A 26,464-nucleotide genomic window follows, 5' to 3' on the forward strand; every position below is an offset into this window, starting at 1 on the left:
GTACAATGAAAAAATGATAACTGTAGATAAATGTAGTATGCTTATCAGTTCTGGTAAACGTGAAAATACATAAACTTATCAGCTGTGCTGAGCATATGAGAAAGAGCACAAGGCGATATATAAAACTGTTCTTTCACTTGCTAAACCTTTTACAGCTGTACATCTTCAATGTGTACTTGGTGAAGATTGGCCAAAGGACATCAGTAGGGCACTCTGTCATCAACTAGTTGACAGATTCAATATGATCAATCAGACACTAAGTCATCACATCGGCAGATGTCAAGTATGTCTTGTGGAAGACACCACAGTTGCCCTATTACATCCACAAAAAGTGAGAAATGAGCCCAAAGCAGGTGTCATGTTTCCGTCAAAACCATTCAAGGGCAGAGGAGAATGCATAAAACACAATACATATGCAGTGAATGTGATAGGCCTCTGTACGCCCATGTTTCAAGGTGTACCATAAGAAAAGCAATTACAGAAAACAAAAGAGTACAGTGTATGAATATGTACATATATGGTATGTATGTATATACATGTGTATGGGGGTGAGTTGGGCCATTTCTTTCGTCTGTTTCCTTGCGCTATCTCACAAACGCGGGAGACAGCGACAAAGCAAAATAAAAAAAAATGGTAAATACCAGAACATCAATTACATGCAATAGGATAAATAGCATTATTGTGAAGAGAACTTGCATATAATTATATGTGTAAGGGAACAATAACACTGGTTATGTGTTATGTGGCAAAGGGTGCATTTGTGAGCATCGTTACACATGTGAATACAAACAGATCTACCATGTTGCATGGTGTGTTTTATAAAAAAATAATTGTTTCATATGGGATGATTTTTTTTTATCTATGACCCACAGTGGGGTTACTCATAGTATATAGGGTTGTCACTGTCAATGGGTTCATTCTCTCTGTAACTCCTCCCCTGATCTGATTTCTATGAATGCACAATTAAATGCATAGATAATTGTCTATTCATGCTGTTTATACATGTTTGAACATTCTTGTGTGTGTGAAAATTAATCAATTTACTTAAGTACAAAAAAAAAGGCAGTAGCAGAGTTTGAAGGATGAATATCTACAGAGTAAATTCTTTGCATAATTCTTTATCCAATTGTCAGCATCATGAACCACTATTTATATATATATTTTTTTTCTCAAACTATTCGCCACTTCCCACGTTAGCAAGGTAGCGTTAAGAACAGAGGACTGGGCCTCTGAGGGAATATCCTCACCTGGCCCCCTTCTCTGTTCCTTCTTTTGGAAAATTAAAAAAAAAAAAACGAGAGGGGAGGATTTCTAGCCCCCCACTCCCTCCCCATTCAGTCGCCTTCTACGACACGCAGGGAATACGTGGGAAGTAGTCTTTCTCCCCTATATATAACTATTTATATATGAATCGTAATTTCCAACTTACAATTATATTTTCCTGACTATAAAGCATAAATACTCAATCACACTGAAAATTTCTCTGAAAAGGATTTACAAGGATTACCTTACTTGCAATAACAATAGAGTAAAAAATTCTAGTTATTGACATACCCATAACAAGTTTTCTAAAGAATTCATTAAAAGAATCTTTATTGTCCAAGGTCATGGCACCTGCAAGACACCAAGTGAGGCAGAAGAGGAAAGCTGCTGTGGTCCAGATGGGACCCAACTTAGCACTGTCCTTCTGTGAAATGGAAGAGTCCTGTAGGACATCCTGCACTACTGTTGCTGTTAGTGGAAAAACAGATCTGAAAAAAATAAACGTGCTTTATTGAATTTGAGTACTCTAGCAAAATAAAAGTTTGTCTATATAAATACTTTCCCTGTAGAAATAAACTCATTAACAGCTACATACATACAGTCTGGTTTGTGAACAGTCTACATGGTTTTCAAAGCTTTGATAACTCAGCCTCCAGTCCACCATTTTAAATGCAAATACTCCCAACATAGTATGCTTTATTAACTTCTTTGTCATCTCTACATTCTTCACATTTCCATTCAACACTTAATTCTCTTAGTTTCAATATATTTTTCATGTTCTCCAAGTTCATACTACTGTATGTGCATACCCATACAACATTAGTAATTCATCTATTATCTTGTCAACAATTATCTTTGAAGTGTAACTTCTCTTTCATTTTGTCAATCTACTAACTCACTCAACTCTACCTCTTCCTGAAAATCTGTCAAAATGTGGGTTGGCAATTTGAAAGCAAGGGCCTGCTCCTTACCAAGGCCTGATAAATCTTTAATAATAACGTAGTCTCTAGTGCAAACTTTCTGCTGCACCTTCCATTCTTAGATAATGCACTTCTAACACACCTAACCGATGACTCATTCCCAACTCCCCACTCTTTGCTCACTGTAGCACTAACAGTCTACCTGGCTTTCAAAAATTTGATAACAGCCTCCAGTCCACCATCATTATTGCAAGTACTACCAATCTAGCATGCTTTTGTAACTTCTTCATCAAACCATACATTAGGCTCTAACTAGAATTCCCTTAAAGGATTCAATCATTTTACTTTTAACAGCACTTCTGCCTTAGCAAGAAATGCCCTCTAAGAACAGATGTAAATGAAAATTCTTAACGACTAACTTAATAAGATCAGATTTAGATTTCAATGGTCTGTAAGGTCTATGAGAAGATGAGGTCCATCTCTGATGACCATGACATTACATCCTTGATCTCTGGGTTATAACAATCTTACATCCAACAGTGATTTGCTTTAATACCATATCCCCATACCTAACAAGGGAGACCTCAGTAATGGGCAGCAGACAGCGGCAGTGTTCCACTACAAATGCAAGAGATGGCGGAATTAGCCAACAGGCAAGCTCTTGCAGAAGGTGAGCATATTCATCCCACCATTTGTCATGAGCATGATTGTGAAGCCAATTGTGCATTAATGAGGTCCAGGTCACAGTGCTGCCTCCTACATACACCATCCCACAACGTGACACAGTGGCAGGGGAGGCCTGGTAAGAAACAAAATATCTAAATTCCTCTATCAGTCCTCCTACTGATCCTTTTACACATGCTTATACTCTAAGTCTCATTTTACTTTAAGAACTTTGGTAATTACTGTATCATCAGTACTGTACACATAAAAACTATTCATTTCTACAAACTCAGAGTAAATTTTTTTTTTCCAAAGGAAAACAATCTAAGGTAATCAAATCTCTTGTACGAGTGTAAAGAGAAAGGGCATCTTCCCAGTTTGGGAATAAAACAAAAAGTGTAGTGTATGCATTTTTAAGACCACTAAATATATGTAGTATATACAGGACTTTTATGTCCCACTTATATACCTAGCATATGCAGGATTGGTGTTACTGGACTCCACCTGCATGAGGATACATTGCAAGAGAAAAGTTACTTTGGCAAGGCCATATTACTTGCAGTACAGTCTATTCAAAGAACTTCCCACTCCAAAGAAATCAACAGTTTTATGCTAGTGAAGGTAGCACAGCTTTGAATTCTAGAAGCCTCTGGGAAGATGGCCTTGGTAACTCCAGAACTCTTCTCAGAGAGGTTCAGAGGTATTTGTACATAAAAATAATAAACAAATAAGCAAGATTTTATGACCATATCTTTGCATCTGTCTGAAATTACCTATTTGTGCATTATGGGGAGAGACCTTTACATTCTTAGGGCTCCACCTCTTGTACATTTTGTACCATCAAGAAAATTTTAAATCTTTGCAAATTGCCAGCATTCACAGTCTCACTACTTAGATTAATCTAAGTATCAGCTACCCATACACTAAATCAGTATTTCTTTACATCTCTCTTAATCATTTTCTTTCTCAGCTTCTGATCATAGCCTCTAGTAACTCAGACTGTGCATCTCATGAAGGACTGTCAACTTCATCAACCTGATTCAGGAACATCTATCAGTATGTGTGCGGACACATTATCATCTGCATAATAACTCAAGAAAAATATACGACATAATTTACACCACAGGTACCCCTATGGAAATAACCAACTTATTAGCTTTGGGGGCTCATAGTTTCATAGATTTCATATATACCATGAATCATGAGTATAGCCTTATATTTGCCTTGCAGTGAGACATTGGGCCAAAGGTGTCCTCCTGCTGTCAATGTAGTCTTATTTAGTGAATATCTAAAGAGATGAAATATTTATCAAAATGGTTTTTGATGGTACTGATATTTTGAGCATTGGAAGGGTTTAGTTGTAACTTGCTCCTATGTTCTAATCTTATTTGGAAAAAAAAATTCTACACTAGTTTCATATATTTTTCTTTAAGTTTCATTGCCTTTGCCCTTGTTCTACCAACTGTAAATCTTTGCATTCAATAGATCTTCATTATTTACATTATAAAATTCCTCCACAATATGGCAAACTTGTTTGAAAAGAGATCAAACCTTCTTTGTCTCTCTTCATCCACTAGATTTCTCAGTATATTCAAGTTGTGGCCTTACCAATGAACTTAAGATTATCAGGATTATTTCTGGCATTCTGTGATCAATCTTTGTAACAATAAAATATGACAATCATTTTGTTTTATCATTTGCTGCTAAGCACTCTTTAGTGCCCAAGATTGTTGCTTTTCTCCATTTCCTTTGGAAAGACAATTTGTAAGTACTGCATACATCTTCATCCTTCTACGCCCATGGGATGTGTTCTCGTAATAATGTATGTACAGCAAATCTGAGCATAGTCAACCTAATAATACTTAGGAATAATAGGGATGGGTTTCCAAAACATCCAAAGGTTTCCCCTTTTCTTTTACACCTATTTGACTCTCCAAATTCAACAAGGTAGCATTAGGATCAGCCAAACAATGGCCTCATTTGCACATACACCCTCTTTTGCTGTCATGTACAGCCAAGCCTCACAGACTACTTCATGGTTTACTTAGCTTCATTTTTATCATCATTTTCATTTATCTTATTTCTGGTAAATTTCTATGCATGTTTTGCATTAGAATTCCATGGTATTTCTTCCATTCTTTATCTTACCAAATATATTGCCAGACAGTGTGGAGGGTAAGGAGAAAATCATTTTACTGTTCTAACCTGAACTCATCTATCTAAAATAGAAATGTAGTATCAAAATCTTATTTCTAGATATTCTCATTAAAGGTCAACAGGCCTTCTGTCATCTGTCTTTTGTAAGTAATAAGATGATGAAGACAAATTTAACACATGTGACCAATGCACTGATGCTGAACGTAATATAATTCTACAGAACAAATCTAAAGTTACTACCAAGATCTAAAAAATTACACTAACCTATGGCCAAAATTTTTTTTGACATTTACCCAGCTTCAAACCATGAGCTCAACTCACCCAATGTGACGAGTTGGGGTAGGGGAAACAAACTCAGTTCTGCAATTACATTTTCTTCCAAGATTTGTGATTGAACGGCCTTGCAAAGGAATTTTGTTGGGTGAAGAAGGTCTTTACTTGGGTAGTTTGGCTTTCCAAATTGAAGTCCACCTGCCCAAACAATAACTCTTCAAAAAACAAAGTGCACAAAAATACAAAAAATAATATTGGCTAAGTAAAGTAAAACTTTTGAAAACAAGAACAGAAAGAGAAAAGTAACACAAATAAATTAAATACTAGAAAACTATTACAAGAACACACATTTACTTCACATGCTAATCATCAAAAAGGGAAATAATCTTCCTATCACTAATTTGCATTATCATGGTCAAATGTTACCAAAGAACAAATCAGTGATAAAAGAAAGTGGGCTTTTGAATTTGGGAAACCCTCTCTTCCAGCAGAGATTCCTATGTGCATGAAAATCCAGTCCAACATTCACAGTGAGGCCATACCTTCCTATCTGGCCTTTTCTTAAGGCTATAATCTCCTCTTCATGATTACACTCCTTTCCTATGTGTGCTATATTGCAAAACCAAAGAGCTTTACACTGGTATATCCCATTTAGTTGCATCAGACCAAAGGCAGGCGGTCTTACTTCATCACATGATAAGAATAAAGAGAGAAGGGAATGCAAGTAAAACAACAGAGGGGATAGGAGGTACAGTAAAGAAAATATGTACATATTTAGATGTCATGAAGTCAAAATTCAAATCTGAAATATAAAATACCATTCGCACCTGAGCCAAATCCAAGACTTCAAAAATAATTGCCATATCTGAAGGTACAGGGAGAGTCTCTCCTGAAGGCAGACACAGCTTACGTGAGTCATCAAGAGCTGTGTTGAGGTTCTCTACCCATGATGCATCAGCTGGACCATCCAGTACCAGCCAGCATCTCTGGGACTTGCTTTGTCTGTCATTGAAGAAATGCATGCAATAACATTAGTTATGTAATAGCTATCAAAGAGAGATACTGACAGCTCAAGTGAGGATAATGATCACACACAATAAACATCCTGAGAAATGATATTTGCAGAGTAATCATGTTTGCATGAGTAAGTCTGCTCTGAGCAGCAGAGGGTAAAATGAGGGAAAAGCACTGTTTCTGAATAATTCTGAAAGAAAACCAGTGCTCATTAACTGCCTTTTATACACCTACTTAACAATAGCCCTAAAATCAAGATGGAAGGGAGGTCATATGAGATTTCTCATAAGAAAACAATATCTCATCACAATTCTGAGCTTTTTCATGTTGATATACAAATATGAACTTACAGCCTCATAGTGGGACAGATTTATGGTGCATAAAATTCATGAAAACTGAGATTGTAAGTAAACTCTTAATAAAGCAACCATGATTGGCTTTTGTAATAAGGGTTTAACGTTGGGTGGTGCCACTTACAGCTCAATGCACTTGATAACACAGGCCTGAGCAGTATGCTGTATGGCTACTAGGGATAAACAAACAAGCATAAGCTGGCCCTACTTATGTTGTGGTGGTCAAAGAAGTGAAATCCTGGAGGATACACACTATATTTACCAACTCCATCATTAACATTGATGTGAGTTTTTATCGTTTATGTTTGCCATTTCCCACAAGGAAGCACTTGGAACAGATGAATAAATGGCCTTGTTTATACAGATCCACTCTCTAGCAGTCATGTATAATGCACCAAAACCAGAGCTACAATCCAAAATCAGGCCCCACAGATCTTTCCATGGTTTCCCCAACTGCATAATATACCCTAGTTCAGCCCACTGAAAACATATTGCCTATGTATACCACATTGCTCCCATTTGCCCATCCCTTGCATGCTTCGTATTCTTCTGCATGTTCAGGCCCCGAGCCTTCACAGCATCTTTCAATCTATCCTTCCATCTCCTCCTTAGTTTCCCCCTTTTCCCTGTCCCTTCCACTTCAGGCAAGTATACCATTTAAGTCATCCTATGCTCACTCATCCTTTCCATGCATTCAAACCATTTCAGAACACACACTTCAACTCTCTCATACCTTTTCTTCCCACCATTTCATTCTCTTATCCTATTATTTCTTATCTGATCAACCCTCTTTACATCACATACTGTCCTCAGGCAATTCACTTACAGGGCATTCACCCTATCCATTACATCATTGCAAAAAGCCCATACCTCGCATCCCTACAGCACTGACAAAACCACTATACCAACAAACATACCTAACGCTCCTCTTAAAGTCAGTGATCTCCCTTTCCATACATTTCTAAGTCAGCCAAAGACCTTTGCCCCCTTACCCAAGCTATGGCCCATTCCAGTTCCCATGTTCTATTCAGTGACACATGCACTCTAAGGTATCTAAAACACTCCACTTCCTCCAAATTATCTCCATTCAAACTCACATTCCAAATAACCTGTCTGTTTTACCTGCTAAACCTAATAACCTAGCTTTTATTCACATCTAACCTTAACTTTCTCCTCTCACACATGACTATTACCAAATGAAAATAAAAAATCAACAAACCTGAGAATCTGAGCAACCAAGCCATCAGACCACTCACGAGACACTGGGTCCAGAAAACCAATCAGTTGTGACTGTGTAACTGTTTTGGGGTTTAAACTCTTAATGGTGACTGGCCGATCACTTTCTACCAAACTCAGAGCTGATGAGAGAGTCTGCAGATAATACAATATATCATTAGAAAATAATTTGTTCTTTTGGGGTTTATCCCCAGAAGTACAGTATCATGGTTTCACAACAGGGTGCAAACATTCACATCATCCTTCAAATGCTGCATTCATGATGCATCTTACACTAACCTAAACTGTACTTGTTCTAAAACTACAACTGCTTTCACACCATATCTTTCCATCTAATCTTTATTTTCCTCAGTACCTAAGTATATAACAGTAGTGTGAATTAGAAACATTTAGTCAATTTTCCCTAACATACTTTAAATTGCTCATTTCACTTCATAACTTTGACATCTCTCAAAACAGTGGTACATTTTTATCATATTATGACAGCTGCATTATCATCAGATTGCAATACTCTCCCCCTAATAAAAAGTCACATATAACCCTCTCTCTCACTTATCATGCATATATAATGTACATGGCAAACTTGCATACATCCAGATTAAAAATGAAATTTTTACATGAGAAGTGCTGTACAAGTTGATACTTCCTTATCAAAGGTAGCAGGTTCCAAGAATGTATCAGTACATATCAATCTTGGTTGGTCAAAAAATGCATGTTTTGTTACACTTTGTGTAAATCATGTGTATTGGACATATATCATATATCTTTAAGCTGATATTACACGTTAATCATAAATTTGAAACATTTAATATTGCCCTTCTTATTTTGAAAGTGATAGCTGCCTAAGCTATATAAATGTACAAATACTGACATATCACCATAGATAGGGAAGGAAAAGAGGCTGTTGGTTACATATGGACAGAAAGGTCTGTGTGTTTATCAAGTGTAGCTTTATTTCATGGCTAGACATTGTAGGATAGTGTGCATGTAAGTGTGTTCTCTGCTGCTCAATTTTTTTTTTTTTTGTTAGCACTGCAATGAGTTTGTTGAAGTCATTTGTGAATAACTGTTTGAGCAAAGATTTGCACTGTAAAGAAATGCAGGTGGTTACCGTATCTATTTTTGGAGACAGAGTACTACTTTATACAGCTAATTGTTCAGCTGTTGTTTATCTCTCCCCTTTGGCTGTACTTTTTAAGAATTAACCTTATCAAAAACAGTCACAATATCAGTGACAGCTTTTTCCTGAAAACAAACCCACAGTATGTATTTAGTGGTGTAAGTGTATGTAAAAGTTTATACTACAATAGATAGCCCTCTGTGAGTACAGAATGTAAGTCTGTATACATACATATGTACATTATTTGTACAGAAATAAGTATCTTCATTGTACTAATGCCTTACTCTGCATATCAGCAAATATAACAGTAACAAATACTTTCACATATACATGCTATTATAGGCACAGTGATCTGGTAAACATTCATCTAATGAGTTCCTATCACCTACTGAGTTTATGGTCTGTACTCTAATTCATTTAAGAGGTTTGCTTTCCTTTGCTATGGTTTTTTTAGGTCTGCAATGTATTTCTGTCTCCTAGAAGTGAACATTTATCTCATCCTAACATGGACCTTTTGCACTTTTCTCTTTGGTACATGTCCATTGCAGTACAAAATTAATTTTGAAACAGAAAATTCTCCATCTTACTCGCATCATTACTTTTTCCAGCATAAACCTTCAAATTTATTCACACTTACCTTGATAATGGTAGTTTTTGATGTGCATGGGGATCCCACCAACATGACACCATGCCTCTCCCTCAGTGTTTCATTTAGTTGTACGATCTTTAGCATAAACTCACTCGTCATAAGCAATCCCATTTCTACACATACCTGCCAAAGTACCACCACAAACATTCATAATCACAGTTAACACAAAGAAATCTACACTGCATATATAGTACAATACATATATTGGCAAAGGGTAAGTATACAATTAACCCAAACTAATGTATTTTTTCTTCTAATCACTCATAATCTTTTCATTTTAGTCATCAATTCTAATCCAAAAAACATATACCTTTTCGCCACACATGGAATATGTGTGGCGAGGTGGCGATGGGAATGAATAAAGGCAGACAGTGTGAATTGTGTGCATGGGTATATATGTATGTGTCTGTGTGTGTATATATATGTGTACACTGAGATGTATAGGTATGTATATTTGCGTGTGTGGATGTGTGTGTATATACATGTGTATGGGGGTGGGTTGGGCCATTTCTTTCGTCTGTTTCCTTGCGCTACCTCGCAAACGCGGGAGACAGCGACAAAGCAAAATAAATAAATATAAAAAATATACCTTTTCAATATGCTTTGTAAGATTGTCATCAGGTGGCTTTGGTGTGGGTGGCAACTCCATAAAGAAATCTTTCAGAATGTCTTCAAACCTGAGAAAGTCCTCAGCCACCAATTTAGGATGATTAACATCTCGTAGGGCCTGTAGAACTATCTCTGTCTCTGACCATTCTGGGAAACAGATCCTCAATCTCCCGATGGTCATCAATACAGTTTTGACAGCTCGCATACCTTTAGGACAGAATTCCTTTTTTTAACAAATATTCAAGAAAAGGATCTCAACTAAAAATTGAGTATATCATAGGGAAAAGAACAAACTATTTTACAAAAAACAAACAAGATGAAAAGTTTGTATGAAAATCTAGGGTATATTTCAAAAGTTATGTCAGAGGAAAATAGAGTACTTTAAGAGACTAAATGGAGATGATGATATATAAGACATGGACATGAATACAGGACTTGAGGTCAGAATATGCTGAAAAGATATAGAGGAGAGAAAAACACTGTAAAGGAGGTAAGATGAGCAGTAAATGGACCTAGAATAAGAGGAAGCTAAAGGTGAAGACGAGAAGTGTGATATGAAGAGTAGTGGTAAAGATGTTATTGAATGGATGTGGAAAGTGTGTAGAAAAGCACATAAAGATACTTGTGTGCCATAACTAGACAAAGGCAGTGACTGTTCAACTGTATAAGGGTAAGGAGAGCAATTTTGGTTGTAGGTTACAAAAAAAATCATCTAACTGGCTAAGTATATGGGAGGACGATGATTGATCATGCTAAAAGGATTACTGACCTACAACAGGTGAAGAATAAGGTAGGTTTAGGAAAGGAAAGTGTGTACATCACATGTTCATACTTAGGATCAATGACATACACACTGGGGAGGCTGTGAGTTTAAGCCCCTGCTCTTATGCCCAAAAGTTCCCTTTTTTAAATCATGTAAGCTCTTAAAAAATGCCACCATCCTTTTTTTTCTATAAACCCCTGACCTTTTAATATTCTATGCAAGTTGATGTTTAGGTAGTAAGTGGTAAAAACCCAAAGAAAAAGAAAATGTACCCTACACTTACCCACTTTGTAGTGGCATACAATAAAGCATTTAGAGACTTTAAAAAAGTTCTGACTCTCTGGAGCTTTAGTTTTTTCAGCCTCTTTGAGACCAGAATTAAGACTGGAAGATAGAAGGTTGTACACGATAGCTAATACCCTCCTCTGCCTACATCCCATAAAAATCACAGGACATACTATTTCATACTCACTATAATCACTAGTGACTAGTGACCATGACAATCATTTCAAATCTTAGCCATGTAACCAGGTCCTAAATCAAGAAGGTGCAGTGTGACTCTCAGTCAAAGAAGACTCATTGTTATTAAGTTATTCCGTTTATATTTTGAGACCTGCAGAGTTGCAGTTGGCAGATATGAAGACTTTGTGGACACCTGTCCTTTGATGAACTGTTGGGTGGCCTACCCCTTTAATGTCACAAGGACTAGTCTCCCTTCTATGCACAAGGCTGTAGAGTGATTCCTGTTCTGACATTTCCATTATCAACAAATAGCAATACCATAGTACATAAAGCAGTAGGAAGCTTGGTGCTAACACATTTGGCACATTGGCCTACTTCTCTTAATCTGTCTTACCTTCCTTGTGATGTAGTAGATTTAATGCTTATGTTAGTGGAATACTCATTACACCAAAATATACATGAATACTTTGACTTAGTGCCAGTCATACCCATTTAATAAAACACGCTTTCAGCAACTGATTTGGGAACAGTGGTTTTATTGAAGATGGAGTGGTTCTAGTAGTCTCCTTAGTGAGTCTATACGTGCAGTTTGGTAAAAAAAAAAAAAAAGTCAGGAATAGGCCCATCCCCCTCCATAGTTCTCTAAAAATGTCTCAAGTTATAGTAAAATGTAAATGGAGTGCACCCTCAAAGCTACTGAAATCCCATTAAAGGGATCCTGTAGTTGTATAACTGAAATGTATTTCTGTATATGAGCCACTACTTTAGTGGTTGTCAGGCTGCACCCCTATGACCAAGGTGACTCTTTTCTTCCTGCCTCACCCACATATGGACTGCTGTCATTCCATCCACAAACATACAAAATCTCCTTGTTATATGTAACACCTGACAACACAACTAACACAGATTTTCCTGAAGTGAGCACTATGTGCTAGCCCTGCCTTTTGGCAAAATGGTTGGAGCAACAGATAGAAGCAGTAGTTGGAAGATTTAGGCAGGAGCATTAGGCAGAAGAAGTATGTAGGAAAATCAGGAAGGAGCATTAAGTAGAAGCAGTCTGTAGAAACATTAGGTAGAAGCTTCTGCAAACACTGTGCTAGAGTTCCCCTTTGCCAGAGGCCTGTTAAGGGTTAGGCATAAAGGCTAAGAAGTCACATTGGATTTCACTAGTTATGGAAACTATTGCCATGGCCACCCTTTGAAAGAGTTCCAGATGGGAATAGGCATCAAAGATACTGATAGACAGATAGACAAATTTACATTACCAAGCAAAAACAGAAGTCTCGACAAACTTATGACAAAGTTTTAGGTAAAGTAGCCAAAATACTAGGCTAAAGTGATACAATACCTAGTATATATTTTGAACTTACTTTCTATTGAAAATTTGAGCAGCACTCCAGCACAGTCTGGGTAGTGTAAACAAGAAGGGCAAGATCTGTTTCATTTTTCTATGAACTGCTTTGTGATACACCATTAATATGTGGTTTTGGTACATTACACATGACAGCCAGAGAATGGACATGAGTGGATGTGGCCTTCCTTCATCAGTTCCTGGCATTAACTCGCTAACGTGGGAAACAGCAGACATATATGAGAAGATTTTCTTGAACTTCTAATATAAATTAGAGATCAATGTATGATCAAGATTTGAAGATCTACTTTAATATATTTCTAATACAAAAATATTAAAAGTTGCAATTATTCTCATTGTCTATAATACCTGTAATGCTTAAACACGAGATGGATAATGTACATAAAACCATAGCTTCAAATGTAATGAAACACAGGTGGTAATAAAAATCAACAATATAAGATATCTATTCATTTATTATACTTAATTGCTGTTTCCTGCATCAGCAAGGTAGCACAAGGAAACAGTTGAAGAAATGGCCCAACCACCCACATACACCTGTATATACATAAACGCCCATACACGCACATATACATACATATACATACACAGACATATACATGTATACAAATGTACATATTCATATTTGCTGCCTTCATCTATTCCTGTTGTCACTCCACCACACAGGAAAAAGCATCCCACCCCCTCCAGCAAGGTAGCGCCAGGAAAACACAAAAAAAGGCCACATTTGTTCACACTCAGTCTCTAGCTATCATGTGTAATGAACCAAAACCACAGCTCCTTTTCCACATCCAGGCCCCACAGACCTTTCCATGATTTACCCCAGACGCTTCACATGCCCTGGTTCAATCCATTGACAGCATGTCGACTTCGGTATACCATATCATTCCAATTAACCCTATTCCTTGCATGCCTTTCACCCTCCTGTATGTCCAGACCCCGATCACTTAAAATCTTTTTCACTCCATCCTTCCACCTTCAATTTCATCTCCCGCTTCTCCTTCTTTCCTCCACCTCTGACACATATCCTCTTCGTCAATCTTTCGTCACTCATTCTCTCCATGTGTCCAAAACATTTCAACACACTCTCTTCTGCTCACTCAACCACACTTTTTATTACCGCACATCTCTCTTACCCTTTTATTACCTACTTGATCAAACCACCTCACACCATACATTGTCCTCAAACATTTCATTTCCAACACATCCACCCTCCTCTGCACAACCCTATCTATAGCCCATGCCTTGCAACCATATGACATTGTTGGAACCACTGTTCTTTCAAACATATTCATTTTTGCTCTCTGAGATAACATTCTTGCCTTCCACACATTCTTCAATGCTCCCAGAACCTTCACCCCCTCCCCCACCCTTTGACTCACTTCCGCTTCCATGGTTCCACCCACTGCTAGTCCACGCCCAGATATCTAAAACACTTTACTTCCTCCAGTTTTTCTCCATTCAAACTTACCTCTAAATCAACTTGTCCTTTAGTCCTACTGAACCTAATAACCTTGCTCTTATTCACATTTACTCTCAATCTTCTTCTTTCACACACTTTACCAAACTCAGTCATCAACTTCTGAAGTTTCTCACCCGAATCAGCTACCAGTGCTTTATCATCAGCGAACAACAACTGACTCACTTCCCAAGCCCTCTCATCCATAACAGACTGCATACTTGCCCCTCTTTCCAAAACTCTTGCATTCACCTCCCTAACCACCCCATCCATAGACAAATCAAACAACCATGGAGACATCACCTACCCCTGCCGCAAACCGACATTCACTGGGAACCAATCACTTTCCTCTCTTCCTACTCGTACACAGACCTTACATCCTTGGTAAAAACTTTTCGCTGCTTCTAGCAACTTACCTCCCACACCATATACTATCAAAACCTTCCACACAGCATCTCTATCAACCCTATCATATGTGTTCTCCAAATCCATAAATGCTATATACAAATCCATCAGTTTTTCTAAGTAATTCTCACATACATTCTCCAAAGCAAACATCTGATCCACATACCCTCTACCACTTCTGAAGGCAATTTATTTTGGATGATATATCTGAAGAGTAAGCTACCAAGCACTGACCAAAGTCATAGTGGTGGTGAGGGTGAAGCATCTGGTTGGCAAGGTTCATGACACTGACGATACGAGCAGCAAGGGCATGGCCATGGAGGAACCCATAGGATAAGAGTGAAACCTCAGCTATGTAGTGGTAATCTGCCACCATCATTGATACAGGTCGGAGGAGCAGCTGAAATAATTCATTGCATCAAATATGTCATCTGATTAATACGTAGTACAAACATGAAAACCTTCATAATAAATGATAAAACTTCCAGTTTTCTGACAAGTGAATCCTACAGTAAGTTAATCAAGCATTTCTGCTTCCTAAAATCAGTAAAATTAAAAAATATCTTTTTTCACACAACCCACAAGGAGTCCTACAAAAAAGGAACACAATAAAGATTGTTGACTCAAGGCTTCCAATACCTCCTAATTACGGTGAGAAGAGGATATATTACCCAACATGGGGACTCAGTCATGCATAAATAATGTTGCTATCTCACCACTGATAACTAAATAATTAAGGTGCCTGGCTAAATGTATTTAGCACAATGATACTTGCAAATCAGGCTCTCCCTCTTTACACACACATTTGATAATGTCAGTCATCTTTTTTGAGAATTGTGCTGAAACGTCTACAAAACCTCTAGGCTTATAATGAATGCAGTACTCAAAATATACTTCTGAAGTGACTTTTTTCACTGTTATATGGTTAAATACATTTTTTTAAACAATATGTTGCTGTTTGCTGATGACAAAGCACTGCTGTCAGATTTGAGGGAGAAATGACTCAAGCTGGTGACTAAGTCTGGGAAAGTATGTGATATAAGGAAGTTAAGAGTAAATGTGAATAAAAGAGGGGTAGTTAGATTTAGCAGGGGAAAGGGACAGCTGGAAAGGTGTAAGTCTTGACAGAGAAAAATTCTGTTGTAGATACCTAACAATAGATATGAAAGCATACTGAACCAGGGAAGCAGATGTGAATCGAAGGGTAGGTGAGGAGGGCCAAGGTTCTGGCGACAAAGAGGAATGTGTGGAAATTGAGGACGTTAGCTAGGAGGGCAAAAATGGGTATGCTGAAGTTACAATAGTCCTAAAAAGTGTTGAATGGATGTGTGGCATGGAGTATACACGAGGATGTGTATAGGAGGGTAAATGTTTTGGAACTAAAATGTTTGAAGTCAACGTGTACTGTGAGGTGATTTGGTTGTGCATGTAATGAAAGGGAAGAGAGAAGTGTGTTAATAAAAAATAGTGTGGTTGAGAAGGCTGAAGAGGGTTTGCTGAAATGGTTTGGACATATGGAGAGAATAAGTGAGGAGAGGTTGAAAATGAGGATATATATCAGAAATGGAGGGGACAAGAAGAAGGAATACACAAAACTGGAGATTGAAGAGCAGAGTTAGAGTTTGAGTAATACAGGCCAGAACATGTAGGGTAGGGTAAAGTGGGCATGGGATAGAGAGAATGGGAATGATGTGGTACATGGGGGTTAACATGCTGTCAATGGATTGAACCAGGGTATGTGCAGTGACCAGGGGAGGCCATGGGAAGGTCTTTGGGCTTGGTTGTAGATAAGGGTGCTCTTGTTTCAGTGCAAATGCAGCCTTTCTTCACCTGTTCCTGGCTAAAGTGGTAAACAGAGAACAACTATGAAAAAAACTTACAATCTCAGCGAAGATAAGAGTTAAACCCCCCACTAAAATGACTGCTTTCACTTCATACAAAGAAAACTACAGAAAAGAAGTTACTACTTTTATGTACCATCACCTTACCTTAAGGTTGTCAGGGAGTGCAACACGACCCCGATATTGTGGATTCATAGTTACAGCAATGAAACCCTTAGCATCAAGAGTAAGGGGGTGGTCTCCTTCCATGCAGAATGTGTCCTTGGCCTCTCTTCTGGCACTTACTATTGTCAGGATTTGCTGGGCTGCCACACTTAACACCCCTACCTGTATCTCAGACCAACAACCAGATTCACAATACTTATGGTTAATGCATTACCATTAAAGAAGTGTCTCCTAATATGCAAACTTTCAGTATCAATGAAATTTTCTTTTCTAAAATCTGCAAAACTGTACTCTCAAATTTGCATCAAGTTAACCAAATTACAATATTGGCATGTAAGATTATACAATCATGAAGCAATTCCAGTTGTAGACAAGCTATTATTTGCATCTTTCAATTAAAAAACCAAACCAATGATATATACAATTCTTTGTAGTAATGACAGACACAATAGGAAATGGAGCTACTCAGCTTTTCTGATTAAGAGCACAAGAAAATAAGTACTGTGATGCAAAGTGGCTATAAGGGATGAAAAGGAAGGGCCTATGTATCATGTTAACATGAATATAATGAGAAAGACAAGGACAGTTTAACATGTTAGCATGAATATACTGAGAAAGACAAGGACAGTTGATCTCTGAAAGTAGATTTTGTTTCCAGACCATTCACTGAGCTGGCTTGATTACAGCTCCATAATGGAAGAGGCTGTATTAAAACAAGGCAAATGGGGTGTGATATCTAATGAAAAGAGCCTTTACTTCCAAAGACCGGATGAGACACAAGATAAAACCTGAAGCACATTTCAACTGACCTACGGTAAGTCTCATGTACTTCATTAATTTTATAATAAAATGCACAATAGAATGAAATGCTCCAATTCATACACTAACAATCCAAATAAAAATCAATCAATATCCACAGAAAACAGTGATATATAGCTAAACCAATCTTTTACCTACATATTACTGTTCATTTTTGAGGGCTATGATTAACTAAACATCATATGATCTTTCCATTTCAGGATCTAGTCACTATGACTAGTAAGAACTACCTAGCAGGCATCCTTTGAGCACTGTTAACTGAGGAAATCAAAGTCAAGAATATATGCTACCAAAAGATAATTGCATCCATTATCTTGCTATAAAATTAACTGGTAACAGTCACATAGTAATACAGACAATAACATCCCTGTTGGACTATATATTTATTCTGAATTAAATGCTTAACTTGCCATCTAATTATCATCAGAACTTACAAACGACTTCGTATTTTCAGCAAAAACAGCATGAAGTTATGGATCTTTTGGACAGGCTAGCCCTTCTTGCCTAAGCAAAATAGCATCAACGGCTGGACCTTTGAGGAAAAATCCTCCCTTTACTCCTTACTTTTGGAATGTGAAAATACAAATGGCAAGGATCTCCAGTGTCCAGCTCCACCCCTTGGCTGCCTTTTATAATGCAAGAGATGCATTGTACTGTAGCAATCTTACTCTCTATCTACAGAACAAAAAGTTATGGTTAACTTTCATGAGAAAGTTGCATCATTTACTGTGAAAATGCTTCTAAAAAGATAACTCAAACGGTGATGTACTAATCTGATTCTGATAAATCAGTTATTCCATGTTACAAACCTCAAGTTTATTGAATTCATCAAAGCAGGCCCAGCTACCAGATGCTGCAACTCCAGTGAAGAACTTGCCCATTGAAATAAAGTCAAGGTCATCAGAACAATTGAAAACCAGGCAGTTCATTGCCAATGACCGGGCCAAGTCCTGCAATAGAGAGGTATCATAATTAATGATTAAGCAAATGGAAAAGCCTCAAATCTGCAGAAGCCCTATTAAAGGAGTTCCAGGGCTGTATAACAATTATACATAAATACATACAAACATATATACATATGTATTATATATACATATACTTTTTTTACAATACTTAATCGCTGTCTCCCGCGTCAACAAGGTAGCATGAGGAAACAGACGAAAAATGGCCCAACCCCTCATAGTGCTACCTCGCACACATGAGGGGGGAGGTAGATGGTATTCCATGTGTGGCGAGGTGGCGATGGGAATGAATAAAGGCAGACAGTGTGAATTGTGTGCATGGGTATATATGTATGTGTCTGTGTGTGTATATATATGTGTACATTGAGATGTATAGGTATGTATATTTGCGTGTGTGGACGTGTATGTATATACATTGTGTATGGGGGTGGGTTGGGCCATTTCTTTCGTCTGTTTCCTTGCGCTACCTCGCAAACACGGGAGACAGCAACAAAGTATAAAAAAAAAAAAAAAAAAAATATATATATATATTTTTATTTATTCATCTTATTTACTTTGCTTTGTCGCTGTCTCCTGCGTTAACGAGGTAGCGCAAGGAAACAGACGAAAGAATGGCCCAACCCACCCACATACCCATGTCCACACATGCACATATACATACCTATACATCTCAACGTATACATATATATACACACACAGACATATACATATATACACATGCACATAATTCATACTGTCTGCCTTTATTCATTCCTATCGCCACCTCACGACACATGAAAATAACAACCCCCTCCCCCCGCATGTGCGCGAGGTAGCTCTAGGAAAAGACACAAAGGCCACATTCATTCACACTTAGTCTCTAGCTGTCACGTATAATGCACTGAAACTACAGCTCCCTTTCCACATCCAGGCCCCACACAACTTTGCATGGTTTACCCCAGACACTTCATGCGCCCTGGTTCAATCCACTGACAGCATGTCCACCCCGGTATACCACATCATTCCAATTCACTCTATTCCTTGCACGCCTTTCACCCTCCTGCATGTTCAGGCCCTGATCACTCAAAATCTTTCTCATTCCATCTTTCCACCTCCAATTTGGTCTCCCACTCCTCCTCGTTCCCTCCACCTCTGACACATATATCCTCTTTGTCAAGCTTTCCTCACTCATTCTCTCCATGTGACCAAACCATTTCAAAACACCCTCTTCTGCTCTCTCAACCACACTCTTTTTATCACCACACATCTCTCTTACCCTATTATTACTTACTCGATCAAACCACCTCACACCACATAATGTCCTCAAACATCTCATTTCCAGCACATCCACCCTCCTCCGCACAACTCTATCTATAGCCCACGCCTCGCACCCATATAACACTGTTGTATGGTTATATGATTTTCTCACTTTCAATTCCTTACTCTTCTCTTTTCAATGATGCTTCATAGTTATCCATCCTGACAGATTTTATTTCCCATCTTTCTGCACTACAGAAAACTAAGGTTTCACAACCATGAATAATCAATAAAAATACTCTAGTTAACAGAAATACTCTCCATCAAAATGTATTCACCAACCAATGCAATTAACCAATAAGATTTGAAAAAATAAAGAAATGCCGAATGGCCTAAATTCATCTTGACTGTCTCAGAATATAGAAATGCTGAACGGCCTAAACTTACCTTGACTGTCTCAGTCTTTCCAGTGCCAGCAGGGCCTTCAGGTGCTCCTCCTAAATGTGCATGGTAAGCAGTGACAAGGGCATGGTGGGCACGACTTGTGAGAGGTGTTAATACAAGGCGCCCCTCAGCACCCACATACTCCCATCCCCATGGAAGAGTACAGTACAGCATCCTTGCCTCCACTTCATCATCATTCAGATAGCACCTGGCAGAATTTTAAACAAGAAAATAAATTGACCCCTTAAATTCATTTTTCTTTTTGATTTCATAAAATCTAATCATTTTCTCTCATAGCTTAGTAAGTGAGAGGAGATGTAAAACTTAATGTAAAGAGAAAGTGTGGTTAATATTGTATGAAATAAATTTCAGGAAATTTATTGAATTACTGGATTAACCACCAAACAACTCTATCAAAAATCAAGCATTCAATCAAACACTGACAAATTAATCAATTACTGCCACGGATACTACTTGTTAACTTCACCTGTAATGACAATCAAATGATCATCACAAGACTCATTCCACCTTATTTCACACAACTAAAATATCTCTCTGAATCAACACTTCCTCTATTCTTGGATGTAAAAGTTTCAAATGTTCTATGATCCCCTTCCTTTTCATGAAAGCAAAGAATACATCTTTTGTTGGAATTAAAACTGCAGCAATGCAAACCTTTTGTGGGAACAAAAACTGCAGAAATGAAGTTGGGATTAAGAGACTAATTACATGGAAGTTTTCAGAACTTCCCTGCAATTAGTCTCATAGCATCGTATCTAAACCACGAAAACGAAACCAGTCAATACTCTGATAATGACCACTGGGTATGACTTTAATGCACTCATTACAGTTACAATATAGATCTTTGCTCATTAATTAGTGTGTGTACAGGAATTAATTTAACCTCAGAGAATGAGATTTCTAGCCACATGGCTTTAAAGTTAAGAGACTAGATCCATGAGGTGAACAATAAGCATTTCAGTAATATAATAGGCACAAACATCTCCCTTGGAAAATAAATGATGGAAGAGATTATAATCTGAGATCTAATAGTTTACAGACCATAAGCTATTCCCAACTAAGTTGCTACTATACCAACTACCATTCTGCAATTTTTTTTTCCAAACAGTCAGTCAAACCAGTTGTTTTTATGTAAAAAAATATGGATTTAAAATCTCACAATACCATATGTACAGTCTGAGATTGTTTTGAGTCTTCTCTTGTATTTCATTTTTTCATCACAAACTTTATTTGTATTTAATTTTCTCATCATAAACTCTTTCTGTACTTCTGAAAAAATAAACCTCTTTTTGGACAATACTCATCAACTGCCATAAAGTATTTGACACTATAGTGAATGGGAGACTGATTAAGAAGCTGGATCACCAGGCAAAATAAGGATGGGACTCCTTCAATGTGCAGATGATTATCTTAGTAAAAGGAAACAAAGTAAGTATGTCAGAGGAGTCTTTTCAAAATGAGTAGATGTTATCAAAGGAAAGCCACACAGTTTTGGTCTGGGACTGCTGCTCTTTCTGAACTTTGTAAATGACTTGCCAGAAGAAGTGAACTCAAATATGTTTGCAGATAACACAAATGTCATAAGGGAAATGAAAAGTGGGGAGGATTGCATCAACTTATGAGGACTAAAGTGATCACTGATAATTATATTTTTTTTTCATACTCGCCATCTCACACACCAGTGAGTAAGCATCAAGAACAGATTACTAAGCCTTAAAGGAAAAATCTTCACTTCACCCCCTTCTCTGCTCCTTCTTTTGGAAAAGTTAAATATGAGGGTAGGATTTCCAGCCACAGTATTCCTTCTCTCCATTCCTATCTTTAATAACAAATCTTTGCATGTTAATGTGATTTACTGAAAAGTTTTTGATAACAGCAAAATTATTATAAAATTGTGTAAAACTAGTGGTTGCTCCAGTTACACAGTGTTGTCAAGGGCAGGAGGGTGCTGACAACAATGCCTCCACTTTTGCTAGAACACATTCTCCTACCTCATCTTGGTCAACATTCAGCACTGGACGAGCAAATGTCCATGAAATCACTCATCACATGATTTGAAGACAGATCATCATCGTTAAGTAATTCAGGATCATCTGCATGATCTAAATCTACCTAAAGCTGCTCAATTTCCCTCCTAGAAAACTCACAAAAATGCTGTCTTGGCACTAATGGAGGATGAGACTATGGGAAGAAATCATCTAGCACTGGTAACTCCATCATCATCTAGGCTTACCTCACAGCCTTGAAACAGAGGTACAAAACTCGGTGCATAAATCTATGCCTAAAAGGAGTTGTTCAGTTTGACTAGATATGCATACAGAATAGGTAACAGGCTAAGTTGTGTACACTAGAAAAAATTAAGGACATTGAAGGATTAGAAAACAGAAAATCACATGTAAGAAGCATCAATAAGAGATGTATAATAAAAGTCTAAACATAAAAACGATGCACTGATGGATGAATTCTACACAATAAATTATTCACTGGACAGGCAAAGTGGTTACCATCTGCTTACACTGCACTATCAGATTATATGGAATATTTCTACCACACCCACATGTGGACTGCTGGCATACTGTCTACAAGCATACAGTCTCTCCATGTCACACATAATACTCGATAACACTTAATTCACATGGCTTGGTCTACGTAACTCTAGATTTTCCAGTGGTGAGCACTATGTGCTAGCCCTGCCTATTGGCAAAATGGTACGAGTAACAGATAGAAGTAATACGTACAAACATTTAGGAAAAAACGTTAGGAAGGAACATTTGGTGGGAGATAGATAGAAGTATTGGGAAAAAAACATTAGGCAGGAGCATTAGGCAGAAGTAGCAGGTTGGAACATTAGGTTAGAGTAGTCAGTAGAAACATTAGGTAGGAATCTCTCCAAACACTGCACTAGAGCTGCCCTCTATTAGTAACCTGTTACAGGTGAAGTACTGAAGGATACAAAGCAGCACCGGAGTTCACTAGTTGTGGAGAGACTTTCTTGCCGTGGGTACTCCCTTGCAAGAGTTTCAGGAGGAAAGAGGCATCCAAGATACAGATAGAAGAATATTTCAGGAAGTATAGAACGCAACAGACTAAAAAAAAGTAGGAAGTAAGGTAGAAGAAATAAAAGATGAAAATATAGGAAATTCTAACTTGTTTGATGTAGTACATTCAGAATGTGTGTTAAACCACTAAGTAGGTTGTTGTGTAAATGTAGCTAAGGATATTAAATGAAACCAAACAAAACATGTTGCAAGTTGAAATTATTAGCCTCTAGGAAAAATGGGATCCTTACCCGTTGCTAGCATGCAGGAGTGGTGCTGGGAGCCTCAGAAAAAACAAAAAACACTTGATCCACTTCATATAAATAAGAATTGGGTTAAAGATAACTGACAGATGAATAAAACTGAGATATGATGCACATTTGAGTATACTTGTTAGACAAATAAATTGTCTGTATGGTTAATGATGCCTAAGAAAACAATCATCAACCAGAGAAAGTACATCTCTACTGAATGTTATTTCACAGGTGACTGTGGCCAACTGATCTATTACCTATATTTCTGAATATATTGTACTTACTTTCACGTAAAAATTCTACATACGTATGACCACAATTTCTCTTAAATCTGGATAAATCAGTTGTTCTTTATTTCAACACAGATGTGCTGGAAATGAGATGTTTGAGGACAATGTGTGGTGTGAGGTGGTTTGATCGAGTAAGTAACGTAAGGGTAAGAGAGATGTGTGGAAATAAAAAGAGCGTGGTTGAGAGAGCAGAAGAGGGTGTTTTGAAATGGTTTGGGCACATGGAGAGAATGAGTGAGGAAAGATCGACCAAGAGGATATATGTGTCGGAGGTGGAGGGAACGAGGAGAAGAGGGAGACCAAATTGGAGGTGGAAAGATGGAGTGAAAAAGATTTTGTGTGATCGGGGCCTGAACATGCAGGAGGGTGAAAGGACGGCAAGGAATAGAGTGAATTGGAGCGATGTGGTATACCGGGATTGACGTGCTGTCAGTGGATTGAATCAGGGCATGTGAAGCATCTGGGGTAAACCATGGAAAGCTGTGTAGGTATGTATATTTGCGTGTGTGGACGTATGTATATACATGTGTATGGGGGTGGGTTGGGCCATTTCTTTCGTCTGTTTCCTTGCGCTACCTCGCAAACACAGGAGACAGCGACAAAGCAAAAAAAAAAAAAAAAAAAAGATGTAATTCTCAAGTGGATTTCAAAATATTATGCACTGTCTACAACCATAAATCTTCCCCTTTAGTTTACAGTGTTTAACACTTCAGATCCACAATTTTCCCATTTCTTCATAACAAATACAATTACAAATACCTTTTATCAATAGTAATGGACTTACCGAAGTTGAGCGAGCCAAGAAAATGATTCTTCATTATTGACACCTTGACGAATCAAATTTCTAAGAACATCCCTAGCATATACCTGCCACCAAGATGAGTGTGGATAGGACATGACGTGATGGATTAGGAGGCAAAGTGGAGGATGTGCTCACTCTTGATGATACTGGAGTGGTAGGGGTACAAGGGGTGGCTGGAGTGCCTGGAGAATGAGGCGTACTGGAAGGAAGTCTACCACTATCCAGACTGCTCTTTCGTAGAGCAGAAACAGTTGACCGAACCTCACCCTGTAATTGAAGTTTCAAATTCTGAAATACAGACCTCTGAGATTAAATTTCTGGTTAGAATATCTAACCTGATCATGAAAACACTTATTCAAAAAATCTACACCAGCAGTAGCATTACCTGAATAAAGTAGATTCAGTATACAAAGGTAATACAACCAAACAAATGAAATGTTTTGATTATGAGAAATTTTATGGAAGCATCAAGAATGGCTTGATACTACAACAGCCTCTATGAGACTAATGACTGGCTTAAAGGGTACACTAATTATGGTAAAAAATAAGAAAGTTGTAAAAAAAAATGCAGTATCTGGTATGAGAGACTACTGGTAGTAATCCCAGCCCTGTAAAAGTAATTCTAATATATCTGAGCAGAATTTGGAAAACATCACAGTTACTAAACCATTACCAAGTCTTCTTCACAGTAAACTAGGAAAAATCTTAGCCACAGAATAATCTTTGAGGAAGGATCAGGATCTCTACATAAAGACAGCTCTGGTTGATATTACTTTCTGCTCTATAGTCATGCCCAGTGGATGTGGCTAGCTTCCTAAGTGCTGCAGGAGTTTCATAAATACAGAAGGGATTCCTGGGGTAGGAAATATCTAAAGAAAAAATCATAAGTCTTCCTCATCCCATGGGTTAGGAAAGACTATCCATGTATCTTCTCCATGTCATACAATGCAATTAATAAGGTGGGAGCGTGGGGAAGTTGGGTTTACAACCCTAACCCTTCCTTGTATTATATTGTCATTTTAAAAAAAAATAGCAGAAGAAAGTGCCGAACAATGACTTTTTCTCAAAGTCTCAGGTTGGGGTGTCTGATGTAGCCAGGTTAAGAAAGAGGAGATAGGTGCTATGCTTGATTACAGGATTCTGGAAGAGGGAGGGATACAATGGTTTGGGAATAACCAAAGATTAAAGTCAGGGGTTAGTATGAGGGATAGAAAAAGAGAATGTATCACTTCTGATACAGGAAGAGCTATGTAACTGTATTAAGTAGTGTAGGAAAGTGAGTTCAAGACTGCTGTGGGTAAGAATGAAAGCAGACTAAGAGAGATGGATGAATGTAACCGCTTATGCGCCCAGCAGTAAGAGGAGTGGAGGAAAAAGGGGTGTTTTTTGGAAGGAACAAAGGTAGTGCTTTGGCTATTTTGATATAAGAGATTGGATCCCAGTGGTAGGAAATATGAATGAAAGTGTGGGTGAAGTGGCATTTGCATGTATAATTGGAGGTATGGGGTATTAGGTGCAAATGAAAATGGAGAACAGATTGTTGTGCTGAAATAGGATTGGTAATTGGGAACACTTGGTTTAAAAAAAAGTGCACAGAGTACATAAGTTTACATGGGTAATTGGGTTTGAGGGTCAAGAGGCATTACTGGATTATATGCTAAAAGACAGATATTCATTCACTTATATAAAATCTGAAACACCACTTTCAAAACTCAAGGTAAAAGCCTAGCAGGGCTTTAGTCAGGGTTATCTCAAGCCTGCTGATGTAGAAAAACTGAATGAATCATCCATCACTGGTTAATTCTGTCACATGATAACCATTTTAAATATGGCCCATTTTCTTTCATCTTCAGTGACTAAAACAATTGTTATGC

At 37.8% G+C, this 26,464-nt stretch overlaps 1 protein-coding gene across 1 annotated transcript in view; it reads right to left on the reverse strand.

Annotated features, from left to right (window-relative positions):
• LOC139765996 (dynein axonemal heavy chain 7-like) overlaps positions 1-26,464 on the reverse strand; it is a 178,548-nt gene that overhangs the window by 95,257 nt on the left and 56,827 nt on the right. The window contains 12 exon segments of the mRNA XM_071694035.1: positions 1,555-1,751; positions 2,753-2,982; positions 6,104-6,278; positions 7,863-8,014; positions 9,637-9,771; positions 10,238-10,464; positions 14,953-15,118; positions 16,707-16,886; positions 18,353-18,493; positions 20,189-20,393; positions 24,573-24,655; positions 24,657-24,857. Coding sequence (XP_071550136.1) covers positions 1,555-1,751; positions 2,753-2,982; positions 6,104-6,278; positions 7,863-8,014; positions 9,637-9,771; positions 10,238-10,464; positions 14,953-15,118; positions 16,707-16,886; positions 18,353-18,493; positions 20,189-20,393; positions 24,573-24,655; positions 24,657-24,857 — 2,092 coding nt within the window.

Source organism: Panulirus ornatus, chromosome 56 (genome assembly GCF_036320965.1).
Source record: "Panulirus ornatus isolate Po-2019 chromosome 56, ASM3632096v1, whole genome shotgun sequence".
NCBI classification, from domain to species: Eukaryota; Metazoa; Arthropoda; class Malacostraca; order Decapoda; family Palinuridae; genus Panulirus; species Panulirus ornatus.